Source organism: Mercenaria mercenaria, chromosome 9 (genome assembly GCF_021730395.1).
Source record: "Mercenaria mercenaria strain notata chromosome 9, MADL_Memer_1, whole genome shotgun sequence".
Taxonomy (NCBI): Eukaryota; Metazoa; Mollusca; class Bivalvia; order Venerida; family Veneridae; genus Mercenaria; species Mercenaria mercenaria.
Window position 1 is genome coordinate 2,678,442 of NC_069369.1, and position 21,448 is coordinate 2,699,889.

General features: G+C 34.4%; 1 protein-coding gene across 1 annotated transcript in view; it reads right to left on the reverse strand.

Moving 5' to 3' along the window:
* Window positions 1-12,985: 12,985 nt before the first annotated feature.
* Window positions 12,986-21,448, reverse strand: part of LOC123546376 (proprotein convertase subtilisin/kexin type 5-like) — a 35,052-nt gene continuing 26,589 nt past the window's right edge. Inside the window, exons 14-15 of the mRNA XM_045332592.2 lie at window positions 20,471-20,630; window positions 12,986-20,136 (exon numbers count right to left, since the gene is read on the reverse strand). Coding sequence (XP_045188527.2) covers window positions 20,015-20,136; window positions 20,471-20,630 — 282 coding nt within the window. The 3' untranslated portion in view covers window positions 12,986-20,014. The remainder of the gene's footprint in view (window positions 20,137-20,470; window positions 20,631-21,448) is intronic.

The following is a 21,448-nucleotide window of genomic DNA, read 5'->3' on the forward strand; positions in this document are numbered from 1 at the left end:
GAAAGGACGCGGTCATGCTTTTCACGGACTATTTTGATTGGTTCGCTACAATATGTCGCGAAACGACGCTGATTGGCTGAAACGTTTTACCTGTAATGTAACCAAACCATAAATATCGGCGAAATGTGCCAGAGGTTCATCCGGGGAACCACGGTAAACCTCTGGTACGCGAGAATGAGCAATTACACGATGTAGGTATTTTCTCAATGAATAAAACTAAAACCTGCGATCTTTTCTCTAAATAAAAAACAATAAAACTAAGCAAAATATTAAACTGCTGCATCCTTATATGCCTCATAATACTACATTTCATCAACAACTTGGAACTACATTTTGGACTACTTCTCATATAACACTGAGTAGTCACGTCCTATTGGATGTAAACAGTCCTTTAGAGGAGTTTATTTTTTGACGTGATCTAACCAAAGTAGATTAAAACTGGAAATACAGAAATAAACCTATCAACATTCAATACATTAAGACCATTGGCCAATCAGAGGAGGTGAAACAAAACGAGATCTACTTGATTTTAAAGGATTGTCAATAATTTGGCTGATTTTGATAAAACAATAAATTGGCTTAAATTGCATTGGCAAGCTCGGAACAAGCTAGTGCAATATATAGACCCAAAGAGACTTTTTTTCTAATGAAAGTTGTTTCTATTTTCTGTAACTGCTTGATGGTGTATCTGTATTATGGTTATTCACAGATCTTTCGGTCTCAGTTATACTGAACACAATAAACGGGTCACTGACTGGCTTTTATAGAAAATCTGACCTTGTGGAGAATTATTACAAGATGGTGTGCTACCAAACAGCATGATCCACTTTAATTGGTCGAACACAGCCTTTTGATAGAGCGGAACACCGTTCTTGGATGAGACAGAAAGGACGGAAGTGGTCGCTTAAACGTACGATTATTACGTTCAAATTCAAGAAAAGATTCCGACACAGTGGCCTCATACACTTCAAGTCCCAATTCGTTCGCGCGACGTTTCATACAAGAAAAATTATGTAATGTTCCAGTTATTTAAGAACAATCTCGGGTAACATAGTCTGAAATACTAAATTTATAAAGTTCTGAAATCAATCAGAGGGCTGTCTCTTTGTCAAACAGCTCGGGCGGTGGGGTGGGGGGGCGAAAAGGTCTGACTATGAAGCATACAGCTCGATTATCACTTTCCTGAACGTTCTCTCTTGTAATATTTTCTTGAAATATTAGTTGGAAAGTAATAAATACATAACATTTAAATGAAACGCCTGTATTATCAACGTCTGGGGTAATTGAGTAGAAGTAATGCACTTAACTGTATCGCAGAATGGTTTTGAAGTTATTTACTGTTCGAAGGCTTACCTTATCTGCATAAGCTTTTACTTTTTCAGATAGATTTTATCAGAATATATTGCTTTTTTCTGTATAATTGCTTTGTTTTAATGTCGCATTCAGTTTGCAAAGAAAGCACTCTTACCTATATACAATGTTAGACCAGTCCCGGAATGAAGCAGTGTTATTGTTCAGTTTGAATTCAGAATGAAATTAGACGTCATAAAACATTGGAACAAATGTTTTTGTTGAATTCAGGGTGAAAACAGACTTGTCTTAAAGCATTGGGACAAACGTTGATTATTTGTACACAGAAGACGGACTGCTTTAGATTATTTTAACTCACATAAAACATAGAACATTGCTGTGAAAAAATAATAAGTTTTAACACACCACAAATAATATGCTAGTCAGAATTGTATTTGAAAATAATTTACATCAGCTTATGTTAAAGAGATCGTGAAAAAGGTAAATCTTATTTTTGAAATCGTACGCTCGTCAATGAGCGCGTGCTAATATTCTTTTCAAAACAGAGCACTTGTATCTCGGTATCTGATTTTATTTTATTCCATTAAACTTCCATTAATTGTACATAAAAACATATATTCCGGATAAGAACCTATTTGTCTATTTCATGTGATAAAAATCAGCACTTCTGGTCTGATTTATGACACATATTATCAACCAATCAGTTGCGTTTTACAATTTTCTGCGGAACTACAATGTTAAGTGCGTTATCAGCGTTTATGACTTTTGAAATATCATCCAGACGAAAAACACATAAAATAATGAATTTTACTGCCTTGTTTTAATCATAAACACTGTAAGATAATCTAATACTCCAATTTGATAATCAGAACTTAAAGTTTAGAGCTAAACATAAAATTATTATCTATATAAAATATAGTTTAGGCACTTCTCCTTTCTCCGGAGGCATCCGGTTCCAGGCATCAGCTTACAAGCTGTTTCTTAAGTCTTTCCACCTCCCATTTTCTAACTCTTATGTTAAACATAACAAAACAATAAGATATACATTAATTTGATGAATATTCAAGCACTTTTTAATTTATATGGTGTTACTTTATTTGAGGTCAGATTTAATGAGGTTAGTGTTAGAATGTCTGTTAGTAGCTCTACAAACCTGCTGGCTATATATGTTAAGCAATTCACTGAGTCGTTATATTTTGCAATGGATAAATAAGATCCTTTGGACCGAGTAGAATGATAGGAGACTCGGTTTGACGAAGTCTGTTCACAAGGATTAATGAAACGGGCAACACATTTACAGTCGCCACAAAGTACTTAATTAGAGTAGAGTAAATAGACTATATGAGAGATCACATTAGAGCATAGAACCTAACAGAGCAAAATAATAGCAACCTTAGTTTCTTTTAATCTCTTCTACAACATTGGTCATAGAAAAAGATTTTTACTAGCAAATAACTGGTCAATAGATTTAGAACGTTTTGACCAATGGTGCTCAAACTTGATGAGAGGATTGTTATGAGAGTACTTTGCTCTGCAAGGCTGAGTCTTTATCTGTTATCGTAGAATTTTACATTACATGGACAAATTCAGTGTAGTTTGTTGTCAGAGAAAAGAGACTGCTTCGTGGTTTTTGTCGGGTTTTGCTAGGAATACAGGTTTCAAAAACCGTCTGTATCTGAAACAAAGTTGTTGTCATTGTACACCGACCACATACTTTTGTTAAAATTACCAAGGTTGCTGTGCTGTTGCAATAATGTGAAATGTTGTATTGGTCGAGTAAGGTATATTTGATACAACTCTTTGTAAAGACTACTTCGAACATAAAATGGATATATCACTTAGAGAAATTGATAACGAAAACTAGCTTTAAATTTTGACTGCTGTGAAAACAGCAAAATATTGTTACCAAATAAGGGAGTGTAGCGTTGCACAAAGTTTCAGTAGAAAAAACAACTGAAGAAGCGTGGATTGATCAGAATTTATTATCCAATAATTTCTAATCTGATTGGTCTAAATTATGTAAAACGGATGTTGTTTATTAGCTATGTACTAAAACTTCACATCCCTGTGGCGTAACGGAACAAATACACCTGGACTTATGTGTTTTTTACACAAACTTCGAACGAGACTTCGTGCTGTAAAGGAAATTAAGGTCTTGCCAAAGCCACGGTAACATGATTAGAAAATAATGCATCCACTGCGGTATCTACAAAGACATTGTTCTTGGCCTCACTAACCGGCTGTTGTTGTTTTCTAGCAGGTGTATTTAAAGGAAACAGCCTTTAACATTGAGACGTCATATCTTTAAGTGCTGATGAAATTTTATCATGCAGTTTATTGGCGGAACGTTGATACAATCATTTGGATTTTAAGAAAATCCTCGCCATTTTGAAATTGATCTGTATCGCCGAGATGCTTTTCAGACTTCTTGCTGTCAAAATCCAACGGGCGCTTACTCGTAAATTTCTTTCAAATGGTAACGTTATCAAAGAACGATCTAAAACACTAAATTCCCTGTAAATTTTCATATATTGATACAATCACAGAATGTCCATTTTATTTGAATGAAGCAATTAAGAGCATATTACAGAGATGTGTTATGTTTCTTGATAGGTTATCTTTACATCTGTTTTATCGTGATGCTCACGGAAAATTATTTGGAAGACGTACAAAACAAACTGACTATATATACTTTTTGTGACGCATTTCTATGTAAATTGAACTATGAAAATGATAACACAAAACTTGTTTGAACAATTTTCAGAATCTAATTTTGTATTACTATTTCAGGTGGAAGCATATGTCTATATATAATACAATCTTTCAGAAGGAGAAAAGATAACAAAGCAAGACAATAGCAGACTCTGTACATGATATTAAATGAAAATTGTAACATCCCTTGCGCTCTTAGCGCCCTAGTGCCAGCTTATGCAGAACTTCATTATAAAATGACTTTGAAATGACTCGTTATAATTATGACTCGAGTATTTTGAGACAACTTTATCCTTTTTACAGTTGCGCGCAACGAATTTACCCTTGATTGTGTCTGTACGGACATGTGGTAAGATCCTTGATAGGCAGTTCCTAAAGCATGTCTTATTGTCCCTTGTCCCTCTATTGTGTTGCTCTGTCTTCTACAAAGGCATTAGTTATATATATGAGTATACAAGTCATAAGCTTTACATGCTTATCTACACCATATGAGCCGCGCCATGAGAAAACCAACATAGGGCGTTTGCGACCAGCATGGATCCACACCAGCCTGCGCCTCCACGCAGTCTGGTCAGGATCCATGCTGTTCGCTTTTAAAGACTATTGGAATTAGAGAATCTGTTGACGAACAGCATGGATCCTGACCAGACTGCGCGGATGCGCAGGCTGGTCTGGGCCCATGCTGGTCGCAAAGCCACTATGTTGGTTTTCTCATGGCGCGGCTCATATTTCTATATTATTTTTAATTGATGATGATGACCACATACATCGTTCTACAGTAACCTGTCAGTAAATAACATTTGAACGTTGATATTTTCTGATCACTTATATCTATTAACAATTAAAACATAAGAATTCATTTTGTTATCATTACTTTTAAGGGATTCATGTGGCGAGTGTAAACTTTTATTTACATTTTTATATGACTTCGGTTGAAGGTTGAGGTTATGGTATTAAATGCTGCACTAAACCGAATTAGACTCCCCAGTTGTTTTCCTTTTTCATTTATATATATATTTAAGAATTTAATGCTATTTCATATGGATAATATACCCTTTTCCTAGACAAAATATCTATACATCTTGTATGAAGAAAGTATGTGTTTTAAGAAAGTTAAAATATTTTTTGAACAGGAAAACACTTCTTAGATTGTACAATTGTTTTACTCTATGCTTCAGAGGTATGGGTCAACTTCTCTGTCGAAAGTAGTAACTTACTAGATTCAGACCAGTTAGAAATGGCCAGAATTGCTTGTGGTTTGTCAATATTGTGTAGTAAAGAAGCATTTCAGCCGCGCCATGAGAAAACCAACATAGTGGCTTTGCGACCAGCATGGATCCAGACCAGCCTGCGCATCGCTAACAGCATGGATCCTGACCAGACTGCGCGGATGCGCAGGCTGGTCTGGATCCATGCTGGTCGCAAACCTACTATGTTGGTTTTCTCATGGCGCGGCTCATTTTACTTTGTACTTGCTATAAGATGCATAATAAACTTGCAACCGCCTATTTAATAGAATTACTCCCTGGTCAAGTAAGGGATTTGGTTGCTTATTCCTTAAGAAATAGCAAAGATTATATTCTACCAAAAATTAACTGACATGGAGTAATAAATCCTTTATACCGTCTATGGAATAATTTAGAAACGGATTGTAGACACAAACCTACTTTGTCTTCTTTTAAAACTTTAATTAATACTGTTTAAAATGATGTACCTCCATTTTATTTTGCTGGAGAAAGAAAAAGTAACATACGGCATACACGATTAAGACATTATTGTAGTAGTTAAGATTATGATTTAAATAGAGCCAATATTATAGAAAATCCATCTTGCAGATGTGGTAATCCTTGTGAAAATGCTTGTCATTAGTTTGTATGATGACAAAAGATTTGCCCTCATGAGAAGTTTGTCTATGTATGATATATCACTTGATTTGTTATGGTTCGGTTGTGAAACTCTTTCTCTTGTGGAAAACTCGTTTATCTTCCAAATACGAGGGTTCTGCAAAATGTTCTGTTACTAATAGGCTTTGAAGAACAGTAGTTTTATCCCAGTTATTTTTTAAAACGCTTACAGCACTTGAATGGTGTGTCCAAAAACTAACGATGTCCGTTTTTTTTTCGTGCAAATTGCTTTTCAAATGACAGAGTAATTTCAAATTGAAATACATGCAGTCATACGCACTGACATATTTTCTTGTCACATTGTAAAATGGACGAAAGGACTGACATTCGTCGGTACATGTACATTAAATGCCACATTAGGCTTGAAATAGATTCAATGAAGACATTTGATGAATTGTGTGGTATATATGGACTTCAGGCCACTTCAATGCGCACAGAATTTTTAGATGGGTTAAAGCTTTTAAAGCTGGGAAATTATCTGTCGAAGATGGTACCCGTTCAGGTAGGGCTAAAACCTCTGTTACCAAGGCAAACATTGCTGCTGTAAAAGCTGTGGTCGCACAGGATGCGCTATTGTCGGTGAAAGATATAGCCAGCTGTACTGGCATATCAGAAGGCAGTGTGCAAACATTTCTGAAAAAGCGTTTGGACCTGAAAAAAATTTGCGCTATAGGTGGGTACCTCTTTTGCTAACTGAGGAGCAAAAGAAACAACGCTTTAAATGTGCCCGAGAACTTTTGAAAACATACAAGGGCTGTGATAGTCGGTTTTTTTTCTAACTTGCGAACAGGTGACGAAACCTAGGTGTACATATCTGAGCCACAGTGAAGGGCTGATAATAAGCAATGGAAGCCAAAAGATCAAAAACGCCCATGTATTGCCAAGAGAACCATAAGTTCGAAAACGATGCTTTACGCAATTTTCTTCAATTCTAGTTGGCCAGTCGTTCAAGCGCCTTCTCCATCTGGTCTAACAGTCACTGGACGATTCTACAAAAACTCTGTACTGAAGAAAGTGAAAACGTATTACAATAAGAAACGACCGAGCAAAGGATGGTCAGGAGTCCATCTTATACACGAAAACGCGTCCTCTCACAAGTGCGAGGTTGCGAAGTCTTTTTTGACTTCTGAAAAGATGGAAGTTGTAAACCGTCTGCCTTATTCACCTGACCTGAGTCGCTGTGACTTTTGTTTATTTCCAAGGCTTACGAAAATGCTTTCTGGAAAGAAATATAAGTCTAGAAGTTCTCTTGGCAGTGTTAATTATCAGTGTCTCAAACAGATACCAGAAGAAGACTATTTATCTGCCTTTTTTTCAATTGGGTTAAAAGGTTACAAAAATATGTTTCGGTAAAGGGGGAATACTTTGAAGATTTGTAATAAAAATAATTTTGATAAACCGTATTACATAAGAAATCCGAACCCAACGACACCTCGTAGTGCATCGTTTTTGAAGAATTCAAAACGCTTTTAAGAAAACACTGTATGCTTTATTATTACATGTTTTGTTAATTTTCTGTGTAATGTTGATATAACTTATGCCCAATCCCATTGTATATATTAAATGCAATAAAATATTATTAAATCATACGAAGGAATAAATGCCCGTCCCAGACAAAACATTCAAAAATAACATTCAGTTCTTATATTTACTTTTTAACGGTAGCTTGCTACAAAAATAAGTGTTAGAAAATGAGTATTAGAAAATCAGCCCAAAAAGAACCACCCACATGCCGTCCGATGAAAATACAGCTCCTGGTTTTTATTTAAAATATCGTTAAATTCAGTGAAAACAATCATAAAGTCGTGTCGATTCTAATTTGATCTTTACCATCAGAAAAATTAGTTTAAGCAATGATTTAATGTTCTTGTTTGGAAAGATTTTTTCGAACGACGCCATTTTGAAATGGTTTTCGTTTATGACGTCCGGTTGTGCGTGCAATCACACAGAAAGGACCGTCTTTGATATTATTACACCAATGTTGTTTATACAAAAATAAACACTTTTTTCTTTCTATACATAATGTAAAGTGAATGTATGATATATCAATATATCTTGACTTACACTCTGAAATTATTGGGGGGAAAAGACAAATAGTAATAACTGAAGCGAACAGTGATATTTGAACAAAGTATTCTAAGAAACTCATTGCTAATTATTCAAAACACGGGTGGAGAAAGTTACATGTAAGTTTTATGCTTACTTTATGACGTCTTTCACAGTGGGAAGATCTGTATTTCTGACAGTATAATTACTTGGATAATAACTTTTACTTCTTTTTTAAAAACTGGGATTTAGATATAGAAATACACTTGTACCTTTAATTTATAATTTTAGATAAAGTATTGAGAGTAGAAGGATGAAAACACATGCGCTTTCCAAATAACTGGACAGGCGTGCCTGAAAAAGTCAGGAAAACCCAATATTTACTAAAATTAGAAATAAATTTAACATTCGAGCTTACGTAAACTTAATAGTGTAGGGATAATACACGTTTTGTTTGTGTATTATTAATGTCTGAAGAAGCCCACGGGAATGTTTGTAACAGAGCCAAAAACAAGAAAAAAACATACTGACTGGTCATTAAAAGTTACACGCGATTAAATAGTTATCGACAAAAATTGAACCGACGCTCGGTTCAAAATGGAGTAAACAAAAAAGCTAGTAAGCACATTGTTGAGTCTGTAGGGGAGAAGAGGGCAGTGCTTTTGCGGTTGGTAACTGAAACTGGATTAGATTGCATCTTTTATGCTACAAAAAGCGGTTATTATAGAAGAAACAAGACACAGATACCAGATGTCCATCTGTCATGATCTGAGCAGTATCACATATACATCATTAGCAATGTATTTCAAAAATAAAAATCATGTATTTGTTAATTGCGTTTAATTGCGCTTGAATTGCCTTCTTTGTACACCATTTTTCCCCGTTAATGCATAGGTGGATCCAATGAAAAAAGTAGTTTTTTTTGCAAGAATCTCTCTCTCTCTCTCTCTCTCTCTCTTTCTCTCTTGTCTTACACTCTTGGAGCGTTTTGAATGAAAAGACAGCTAGCAGTAACGGTGTAAATTCATTTACATTTTAATTTTATAATGTAACAACTGTTAATTGCACCTTATATACCGCAAATTAATTGCTCTTTTATCATTTTCCTTTAGGGAAAAGGATTAGATGTATATCGAGCAATATGATATATAGTGCATAAAATATATTTCTTTTCTCGGCTAAAGCTGGAACACATGTGGGTCTCGCGCTTTCAGTGCGGAAACTAACACTCACAGCACATAAAATTTAATCACGCTTGAATATATTTTAATAAGCAAATAAATTACAACTCCTCATTTGTTCTTGCTGGGACGAAACTAAGCAAGATGATAAAATTAAAATGAAATCAGACGTTTTTAAAAGTTGTGGCGCCGCAAATTTTGAAGTTTATTTCCCCCTCTGACAAACTGATATATCACCGCTGTGCCTAAGATACGAAACATGTTCAACAAATTATAAAAACGCCCGCTCCTACTGACGTATCGCGGTTTCTATGCCATTCTCAAAAGAAATTTGAGAAAATAGCTGATAGGCAAAATAAAGCTCAAATTAAAGTGGAATAATTCGGAATAATTGGTGCTGTGATTTACTTCCTGCAAAACACATTCGCAGATCCGTCAGGCAACTCATACAAATTGTTGGTCATGTTCATAGATAATACGTGAAGACGTAGTTCGCAAATAATTATGGTAATAAACCCATCATTGAATACTCTTCAACTCTTTCAGTTGCCATTAATATTAACTTTAGAAGCGTATTTAGACAACTAGAAATCTTTAGAAAGTAAGATATGGATGGACTGGTGACGGATGTAATTTATACCGTGATATTTTGGGACTTAAAAGTTCCATAAGGCTTTTAACTTTATGTTAAAAACTGAACAAACTACAAACAGCTATCCAAATTGATATTATGCATAATTCCATCGTCAGAAAATCACTACTTTCAATATTACACACGAACTTATCCAAACAGAGAAATAAAGGGAGGTAATAAATAAATATTTAGTTTGATTTATGACAAAGGTCTAAATTGTTCTAGTTGTGTGTTTTTTACGGTTTCGCTACTAGATGATTTTGCATTTATGTTATTTAATCAAGCTGACTATGAATGGGCAGCCATCTTTCATTGTTTATTTTTCTTTCTTTTTTTTTTTTCATTTAATGTTATTCTTTTTTTATTGATATATGTATATATTAAGTTGTATATCATGTATATATTTTCTGTTTTTGTACATATGTTCAAATCTTCAATATTTGCGGAAAAAATAAATATCTATCTATTCGACCATTTGGCAAATACATGAGAAAAGTAGGATTTAACAAGAAACAGACATACTTTATGCCGGTAACAAAAGTTGTGGCGGCTACATTATAAACAAAAACATTATGAGCCTTTAATGTCTACATACATATGATCATTATAATGACCAGTAAAATCATTTTAAAAGGGTTATACTTTATGATGCAACCATTATGACCTCTAGAAGCAGTTTACCTTTTGAAACTATACATAATATACGGAAGACCGGTGGTGATTTTATGATTTTGCACTTCACAACTTAAAACTTGACACTGTGAGATATGAAATGATAAATTTCACGAGTTCACACTTCACTTTTTTCGTGAAATCGTGAAGAGTGGAATCGTAAAGAGTGAAATCGTGAAGATTGGAATCATGGAATTAATCGTGAAGTATGAAAACACGAATTCCAAGATTTCAAACCTCACGACTTCACAATGTTTCCCAAAGCGTAAAATTGTCAATTATGAAATAATGACCTCCACGATTTCAACCTTCACTATTCACGACTTTTTTAAATGTCATAAAACGTGAAATTCATGATTTTACACTTCACGATTTCTAAAATTTCTCAGAACGTAAAATGGTGAAGTAGGAGCTCATTAAAAGTATGGAATAATGAATTACACGATATCACATCGCATGATTTCACTTTTTATCGCATTTTAGAAATTATGGAGTCGTGAAATTGTGAAGTTCATGATTTTATTCTTCACGATTTCATGTTTCGTGGGAAAAAATCCGGGAAATAAATGATTTTTCACTTCATAAGTTGTAAAGTGTGAAACCATGTACACTTATGGTCCTTTGTACATGTACAATATCGAGTTACCGTTGATATAATCATTTACAAAGTTTTTTTATGACAGACACTCATAAATCGTGAAAAAATGATATTATGAAATACCAAATAAATCAATGCAAAAACAGTTTTCCCATCCTTGTGATACTTGCGGTAGATATGCCTTGTACTTAGTTTTAAAGGATCCTAACAAACGTCCTTAACATAATGTTTCTCGTATTTATTTATTTATTTATTTATTTATTATAGCCTCTTCACTTAACATCAATATACAATACATGTATAGATCATACAAACATTAATACAGTGTACAATGTCATTCATTTATGAGTTATAGGAGACTGCAACAGACAAATGACTTCTACAGCATTACAAACTTCCACAGCAGTTCCAGTCTGCGTAATAAGGTGTACTTTTTCTTTTATGGAAATAAAATATCTTTTCCATGACAACCATACCAAGCGCAGTCTCCAAATACTTTCCTGTGATTCCTGGTTTTGCGTGCATGAACTATTTCATACTCATTTCTCAAAATATTTGTTAACAAGATATAGTTAAAATATCTAATCAAAATTTGCGGTAAAAATCAGACTCATGAGTAACAAGCCGAAATCATATTTTTCCTCGAGAATGATATTCTTTCACATTTTTTTACCACGGGACAAATATAACCTCACAAAAGCTTTTCCCAAGGTTAAAGTATTTTCATTGTATATTCCATGGGTAGTTTTCACCACGATTCTTTGTATATAGTACCTGTTTCATTTTTAAATACGTTTCCAATACTTATAAAATGTACTCTTGGATTAGTGAGGGTTTTTTTTTGTTTGTTTGTTTGTTTGTTTTGGGTTTTACGCCGTTTTTCAACAGTATTTCAGTCATAGCCCTAAAATAATCAAATAAACGATTTTTTCACTGTACAATAGTTATTTCTTAACGAAAATTTATCGTATTTTACACATCTCGAAAGTTCAAGCTGAATGTAATATTCCGTAATGGAACTGTACCGCAACATCACAAGGCAAAAAATGGTGGAATTTATTAATGTATAGATATGGAAATCTCCTTTGATTGATTCTAACAATCACTTTTATTTTAACTGTTCTTGGTATATGGAACATGGTGGAGTTAAGAGCGAGGTTTGATACGCACCAAAACTCGGTTCGTTGGAACTAATCACGTGTAATACGTTTATTGATATCATATATGTGGGGAAACAGTGGCCGCAATGCAGGGTTGAAATCTGCATACTGGTATGGCCGGTACCTTTGATCTTCATATTTGATTCTATTATTTGGGGGGTGGGGAGGGAGATATCGTACTGTGACCATATTAGGTTTATCTCTTCACATTCGCAGTGTAAAAGTGGAAGAGAAGTTCAAAATGGGTTCAATAATCCCTCATTCTCACGTGACACTTTTCTTCTAACCCATTCCCTAAATCCAGGTGTAGACTAAATGGATCTTATATACCACATTTTTAAGAAAATTTGTCTGTCAACATAAAGGTATTAAATTAAACAAAATCCGTATCACTTTTCCTACAAACATGATCATGACCTAAGCACCACGGACCTTCATGCCAGAAGTTATTGGTGCTAATCGGAGTTAAGTATTTAAGACTTTTTAACTGGCTGTATAAATGATCTGCGTGTATTTAAAAACACAGTGCGATTCTTTTTATGTGGCACACCTTTGACCAGTTCCAGCAGACTAGAGTCACAGTCACATTGTTTATAATTACTTGTATAAAGCTATAAATCTGTGACCTTGACCTCCGAGATAAGTGCGGGTTTGCTTAAATTACATAACAAAGTAACATATTTTTGACACATTTAGGTCATAAAATCATAAATACACAGTTCTGTTCTCATGAGCTTCTTTCTTCCTCAATACAACAAAACATAAAGTGAGTGCATAGATTTTTATTTCAATTTAAACATAATTTGATCATGAACAACATATTAAATAACAAAATTTAACTTCGTCTTGCAAAACAACATCATTTGATCATACAGAAACACTTACAGTGTATTAACTTGCAAAACACGTAAACAAACTTTTGTCACCTAATCAAAAACAATTTTTTATCAACAAAAAATATCAATTCTTAATACAAGCCGGGACTAAAAAGCTTCTAATATCAAATAATCTACTGGTAAAGAATTAGTTACTCTTAGCTCATAATAAAATGCAGTGTATAGCATTAAAAAACACATCAATGTATTACTTTCATTCATTTACTTATCTTGATACAGTATTCAGGTTTAAAGAAATTGGAATTTTACCTGATATGAATGTACCCATATCTAAACCAGAGATCATTTTGAGATACTATAATATCCGCACACCCTTTATTTAGTGGTGCGCAGTGTTATTCCTGGTGTTAGGAATTCACAAAATGTGTTTGTGTGTTAGGGCACATGATGCATATTTATATCATGTATAGTCTAAATCCAAGACTGGTATTATTCGTAAATATTAGGAAAAAAATATCACCAATATTATCCAACCAACAGCAATATCAACCATCTGTAAAGTAGTCATGGTAAGGCAAATTACAGTAAATGCACATATTTTCGCTAGGTCAAAATTTTGCGATTTTGAAATTTTGAGTGTGTTCACGAGGTTTAATATTCCCAAAATTGTAACAAGAGTGCCAGACTGTCACAAAACACGCCCGTCAGATGAAAACTGTTTGACTTAGAGAGCAGACAAGGCTAAATTTGTACTTTTTCGAGTCATCCAAGGCCATAATCCAAGAGTGCCTGAGGCGATTTGGGTGGTAATCGAATTTAGCTGAGATTTTATGCCCACAAACATTGTCAGCAAGTTTGGTGAATATCAGATGAAATCTGTTCGACTTAAGAGAGCTGACATGCTTTGAATACATACTGCAAGCCTGCCCCACCTCTGCCACGTATGTTCACATAATACGCTACGCTCTTTCGGGTACGTGCGTATAAAAATGGTATAAAACTTGAATTTGTATCATACTAATGTTGTCTATTTACAGAGGATTAATTTTCGCGTGAAGTAGGGCCTCGCAAATGTAGCAAAAATTAAACCCTCACGAAAATTTCTGCTTTTACAGTATACAAGACCAGGTAAGACAATAATTGTTTTCTATATACGGTAATGATATTAAGACATCTGTATGGTATAACAAGGACTGTGAATACACAACATCAAAATAATAATTTGCATAAAAACAGTTCTAACTGGTTCTGAAAATACAAATACAACCATACACGTATAACCTAAGTACACAAATAAAATGAGTATTTAAAACCAATATGCATATTTCATATACAATAAATTTAAAATGCCAAAATTTTGTGGAGGCAAAAGACTTCTTTACAAAAAATATACTCTATAGCTTTTTAAGAAAAATGAAATACTTTAAATCGAATTTCTGATATTTTTTACAAAAATAAATGAGCATTTTTTTCTCTGAAATAAAAGAAATTTTTAGGGATTTACAAATAGCTGTTTTTATGTTCAGCCTTTGTCAACTATTAACTTCATCACATATTTAAAATCAAAAATAAAAGCCATGACTGACCTAACATAAAACCTTGAGGTTGAGGGTAGAGGGGAGGGGGCAATAGATAAAACCGTAAAACATGTCTTTTATAAACAAAGTAAGGCAACATGCTATCAACAAATCAAACTGTTTGCTGTAAAAATACAGGTGTACATTAACTGACAATGTCTTTATTTAATTCAAGTACACACACTCATTCATTCTGGAATGCAATGAACAGGTAACATGAAAGGCTCTTGGTATAATGGTCATTCAGATCGTGTGTTTAAAAACCCTAGTGCCTCATGCTAATGAAAACTCTTTAGCCTGCTGGTGGAAAATGATTTTGTGACCAGTGCAGACCAAGATCAGCCTGCACATCTGTGCAGTCCAATCACTGTTTGTACTGTTTGCTATTCAGTCAGTAAATTTTCAATGAACACACCTTTTAATTATAAGTAGTACTGCCAAGATTGAATGATGGACAAGTTCATTATAGAAATCTAGCTGGGTAAGATCTACTGGTGTTCATGTACACATGAAATATGTCCATACAAGCTACGCACCATGAGGCTGGGTTTTCAAAAACATAAATATCAGAAAACTTGTAACAACAATGTTCCAAACATATTTTTCAAGTTTCAATGGTGTATTACTTCTAAAATAATAACATTGCACAAAATATACAAATCAAATAATAATCAACTTCCTATTTACAAAAGATGACTTAGTAATATTTCAACGGGGTAGTTTATGCACACAATTATATTTTATAACATAAAAACAAGAACATTAACTTAGGAATATCTTTCTGATATAAAACAGAAGCATACAGAATGCATTTAACATGATTCCACAAAGCTACTGCATATAGGAAAACAATTCTCATAAAATTTACAATAATGCAGAAAATATCTTAAATATTCTGGCAGGAGGGGAGTTTGGTCTTTATTTTTTAATGACTTTAAAGGGCCATAGTGCTTTAAATTTTTATCTTAAAAACAGATTTCCAAATAGACCTTACAACATACTCACATGTTTAGAAAAGCACTACTTTTAATACTGCACATGAACTGTTATAGTTAGAGCAATAAAGGGAGGTAATAAAACACAATAGATTCAATAAAACATTCTAGTATATTCAGCAATATTCAAACCTTTGACAAACGTTAGAGAAAGTAATTATCACAAATAGGATTTAACAAGAAATTAATGTATTTTATGTTCATAATGGAAAATTAAAAGTTAATGGCACTGTCCAAACTGAAAGATGGACAAGTTCACTATAGAAATTTAGCAGGGTAATCAAAGAAACAAATTAAATACCTATTCATTTTATCATCAACAAGAGCTGTCTCCATAGGATGACACATGCCCCCGATGGCACTTATGAATAGTTATGGCCGATGTTAGAGTTTAGGACCTTTGACCTACGGACCTGGGTCTTGCGCGCGACACGTCGTCTTACTGTGGTACACATTCATGCCAAATAATTTTAAAATCCATGCATGAATGAAAAAGATATGGACCGGACACGCCCATCAATGCACTATCATGAAATATGACCTTTAACGTCTAAGTGTGACCTTGACCTTTGAGCTACGGACCTGGGTCTTGCGCATGACACGTCGTCTTACTGTGGTACACATTCATGCCAAGTTATTTGAAAATCCATCCATGGATGACAAAGATATGGACCGGACACAAATGCACTATCATGAAAAATGACCTTTAACATCTAAGTGTGACCTTGACCTTTGAGCTATGGACCTGGGTCTTGCGCGCGACACGTCGTCTTACTGTGGTACACATTCATGCCAAGTTATTTGAAAATCCATCCATGGATGACAAAGATATGGACCGGAAACGAATGCACTATCATGAAAAATGACCTTTAACGTCTAAGTGTGACCTTGACCTTTGAGCTACGGACCTGGGTCTTGCGCGCGACAAGTCGTCTTACTGTGGTACACATTCATGCCAAGTTATTTGAAAATCCATTCATCGATGACAAAGATATGGACCGGACACGAAAATTGCAGACAGACTGACAGACCGACAGACGGACAGACGGTTCAAAAACTATATGCCTCCCTTCGGGGGCATAAAAACTGAAATGCACAAATTCCTATCCCCACAAAGTCCCTGTTTAATGCAAATGAAATTAAATTATTTCATAGTAACAGAGCAAATACATTCTGCATGGAATTCATCATTAAAAAAAAACTCAATGTAAAGCGCAACCTTCTTATGGAAGCAATATTCACTATACTAACACATACATAACACAACAAATATATAAACGTATTTTAAAAAAATTTATAAAAGAAACAGAGTGACCTTTGACACATCCACATTCATTTATATTCTAACAGATTTTAAATTGTTTATACCTCAAATCAAACATGTAACAATAAATTCAACAGCATGGTCCCAGCTCAAAAGATTTTTAAACTAACCTTTGCAACCAGAACCAAAATGCAATCTCACCATTGGTTAAATTCTGGCTAGTGCTAAAAAAAAACAACAACAATCAGATGCTTTGGTTTTGAGACTAGCTCCCAAGTTCACTGGCAATATTGTAATTACTTTTGTTCAAAATTCAGCAAACTGTATCTTATAAAAAAAAATTACCTTAAAAAATGCACTGTTTTATCATTATTATCACAGACTCATTAACAATTCAATTCAACTGTAACACAGATATGCCCCAATGATGGAATGTCTAAGAATATTGAGTGTGTATTTTTCAGTCTTCAGTAAGTTATGACCTTTGGCTTTAAGACCCCCCATACCCACTAACACACACAAAATATATATATAAAAAAACCAATAGGTATCAAGTACTGACCACAATAGTACTTGACCACAAACAATCATACTATTACCCTAGCACCAAGCATTCTACAGCTTTTGACTGGAAACCATTTTTAGTACCATGGTCACTGTGGTCTTGATATTAGACCAACTGACCCACAAAATTATTGGTGTTTTCTATTGACCACAGACAACCAACCCATTAAGTCTGATTAATGTATGCCAAAGTATTCTCAAGTTACTGAGCAGACTTCAGTCTCGAGGTCACTGTGCCTGTGACCTTTGGTTTACTGAACTCTAAAAATATGGAAATTATCTACTGACCAAAGACACAATCAAATTATCAAGTCTAACACTACTTGTATGCCCTAGCTTTCTCTAGTCATTGCGTGGAAATCTTTTACAGTCTTAAGGTCACCGTAATCTTGTACTTTGACATACTGGCCCCAAAACAATTGAGGGCAGCTATTCACTACTGGAAATCACCCTATGAACTTTGACCAATGTAGGCATAACACCCTCAGAAACAAAATGGTCTGTAGACCAAAAGGCAGGCAGACAGATCTAACAATGGACATAAGCAAATCAGTATACCCCCTTCTTCAATGGCGGCATGAAAATACAAGAGGGTCATGATGACCCTAGATCACTCACCTGAGTAATATGAGCTGCATGTTTCAAATGCCAAACTGATGATAAAATATTAAGAAAGTCAGTAGGTCACATTCATGGTCAATGAAATTCAGTTTCACGATTGGTGTGCAAAACTGTGTATGTCATCAAAATTTCAAGGCTGTATCTTTAAAAACAAGAAAGTAGGTCAGTAGGTCAAGGTCACAGTCAAGTGACATCATATTACATGGGGTCATCAGGTAATTATAATTAAACAGTCTTGGAAATAGGATCAAATGTTTTTTTAAGTATTTTTTCCTATATAACTCACAAAATAACTAAGTGACCACAGGGTGGGGCCTCTTTTAACCCAAGGGGCATCATTTGAACAATTTTGGTAGAGGACTACTAGACAATGCATCATACCAAATATCAAAAGCCTGGGTCATATGGTTTCAGACAAGAAGATTTTTTCCTATATAAGTCTATATAAAACTTGGGACCCCCAGGGCAGGGCCTCTTTTCACCCAAGGGGTACAATTTGAATAATTTTGGTTGAGGACCATAAGACAATGCTACAAACCAAATATCAAAGATCTAAGTGTTGTGGTTTCAGACAAGAAGATTTTTAAACTTTTTTTCCTATATAAGTCTAGGTTTAACTTGGGACCCCCAGGGCGGGGCCATATTTGACCCTAGGGGGACAATTTAAATAATCTTGGTAGAGGACCACTAGATGATGCTACATACCAAATATCAAAGCCCTAGGCCGTGTGGTTTTGTACAAGAAGATTTTCAAAGTTTTCCCTAAATAAGTCTATACAAACCATGTGACCCCCCGGGCGGGGCCATATTTGACCCTAGGGGGATAATTTGCACAATTTTGGTAGAGGACCACTAGATGATGCTACATACCAGATATGAAAGCCCTAGGCCCTGTGGTTTTGCCATGGCAACCAGAGTTCTGCATGGAATTCAACTCTTTGCACAATTTTGAAAGGGGGCCACCCAAGGATCATTTCTGTGAAGTTTGGTGTAATTCTGCCAAGTGGCTTTCAAGAAGAAGATTTTTTTAGAAAATGTTGATGGACACACGACACACGACACACACTGAGCGGTCACAAAAGCTCACCATGAGCCTTTGGCTCAGGTGAGCTAAAAATACTGTTTTCATTTAAGGAATGTTTCACTACTAAAATACAAGTTATAAAATTTGAGCAAAAAGATCATTTCGAAGTTTGTTCAACACGTTTCTTAAAAAATATACAAATTCTGGTTTCTGACTTCCAAGCAATTACAACTCATGGATGTGGGTTAAAACACTGCACAAGCTATATTCTTTCATATAGGGAATTCATCACACTAACCTGTGACGGCTGGATGGTCTACCCAAACATTGCCTGTAATTGTGCCTCAAGCAGCAAATGGGTATTTCTTTCACATTTTAGTCAATATTGAAATAAAACATCAAGTTGCAACACTTTCTATACTGCTATTATAGCCTATTAGGTTTGAATCGTGAAATATATACAAGTTCTGCTGTGGAAAAATTTTTTACATTAGAATGAGTGCATATTTTTCGATGCAAAATCTAATAACCTTTTTATTGTATACACATATTACTCTTATAAATATTATATAAATTATATAAATTATTTAGCCTGAGTAAAACTGAAAATATCATCGTTAAAGAACATCTAAACATGACAATACGCATGAAACTGACGTCACAAACACAGTAATGCACCTGATATGAAGTTTGAACATTCAGATGGAAAAATATTGACGTTTCAGGTTTCACTGCAACTACACAGGATGTAATATTAACATTTATAGGTTTTTATCAAACAATTATCAGAGTGTCACATGACCCTGAGTTTGAGATTACAGATAATTTACACCAAAAATTTGTCAAATCATGCCTTAAGTTCCTCTTACCACAGTTTAAAGTCTAACCCAAAGTTTATTCCATATAATTCTGTGTCTAGAAGCCTCTATACACAGGCTGTGAATTGTCAGATAGTGGCTGACTTTCTTCCAGAATTCGTTTTTTGTGTCTCCAATGCCTTATTCTATACACTCCAAAAATTACTATCACAATGAACACTGAAATAATAACAAATAAAATTTAAACAAAGTATAATGGAAAATGCATTTTTACTGCATCAAATGAGAAAAAACATCTTCACTAAACCCAAGTGCCCTCTACAAAATTAATACAGTTTCTTGTGCTTTGAATAAATTTAACTGTTCTTGTTTACATCTTAACATCATGGGTTACTGAGATTTTTTTTAGTAAAGGGACAGCCCGATGAATATCAAAGGGCAAATATCTATATCCTATCCCTCCATATTAACTGGGCACAAAAACTAACTCTTCATTACAAAACTTATCAAATATGAAAAAATTATCTTTGTTTATAATTTAACTTCAACTTACCAAGAATACAACCAACTATAACACCGATTAGCTCCCCTGAAGGCGTACATTCCTTTGACTTACCAAATCTAAACCATGGTGTGTTACAATAAATTGGTGATGTTGTGCCTGGTGGACAGTAGCTATTGTCCGGGCACTTTTGGGGAGGTAATGCTGCATTCTGTAAAATAAACAAGGGTGCAGAATGTCACAATATACGCCCGTCACAGCAAATTTGTTTACACTAGCACCTGTATTTGCAAATGGAATTTTAATTTTCTAGTTGTTTACAATGTTGTTTTTTTTAGAAATTATTGTAATTCTTTTATTTTTCTAAGTCCACAAAAAAAATCCTTACCAGGTAGAGATACCTTAAAATACACCCAAAATTTGAAAGTAATATCAATGTTGTACCACAGAAAAGTGGTCTTGGTTTTTCCCTACGGTCAATTATAAAAAAGTTACAACGTAAGTTATTTATAGTAACAACTAAGGGAAGTTAATCTTTAAAAGAGAAAAAAAAAAAAAAAAAAAAAAAAAAAAAAAAAATCGAAAAAAAAAAATTACAAGTCCACACAAAAATCCTTACCAGGTAGAGATAGCTCAAAATACACCTCAGAATTGGATGTAACATGCATGTTGTACTACAGAAAAGTGGTCTCGATTTTTCCCTACGACTTGTAATGAAAAAGTTACAATATAAGCTATTTATAGTAACAGCAAAGGGAAGTAATTCAAAAGAAGGGACCAGTGCATGACACTCCGTCTCATGATGGTGTACAATTGTGCCAAGTTACATCAAAATCCCTACATGCATGAAGAAGAAATGCTCCAGACAAAGTCATTCTTGTATCTGACCTTTGACCTTTAAGTGTGACCTTGACCTTAGACCGAGGGACCTGGTTCTTGCGCATGACACTCCGTCTCATGCTTGTGAACATTTGTGCCAAGTTGTATCAAAATCCCTCAATGCATGAAGAAGAAATGCTCCGGACAAAG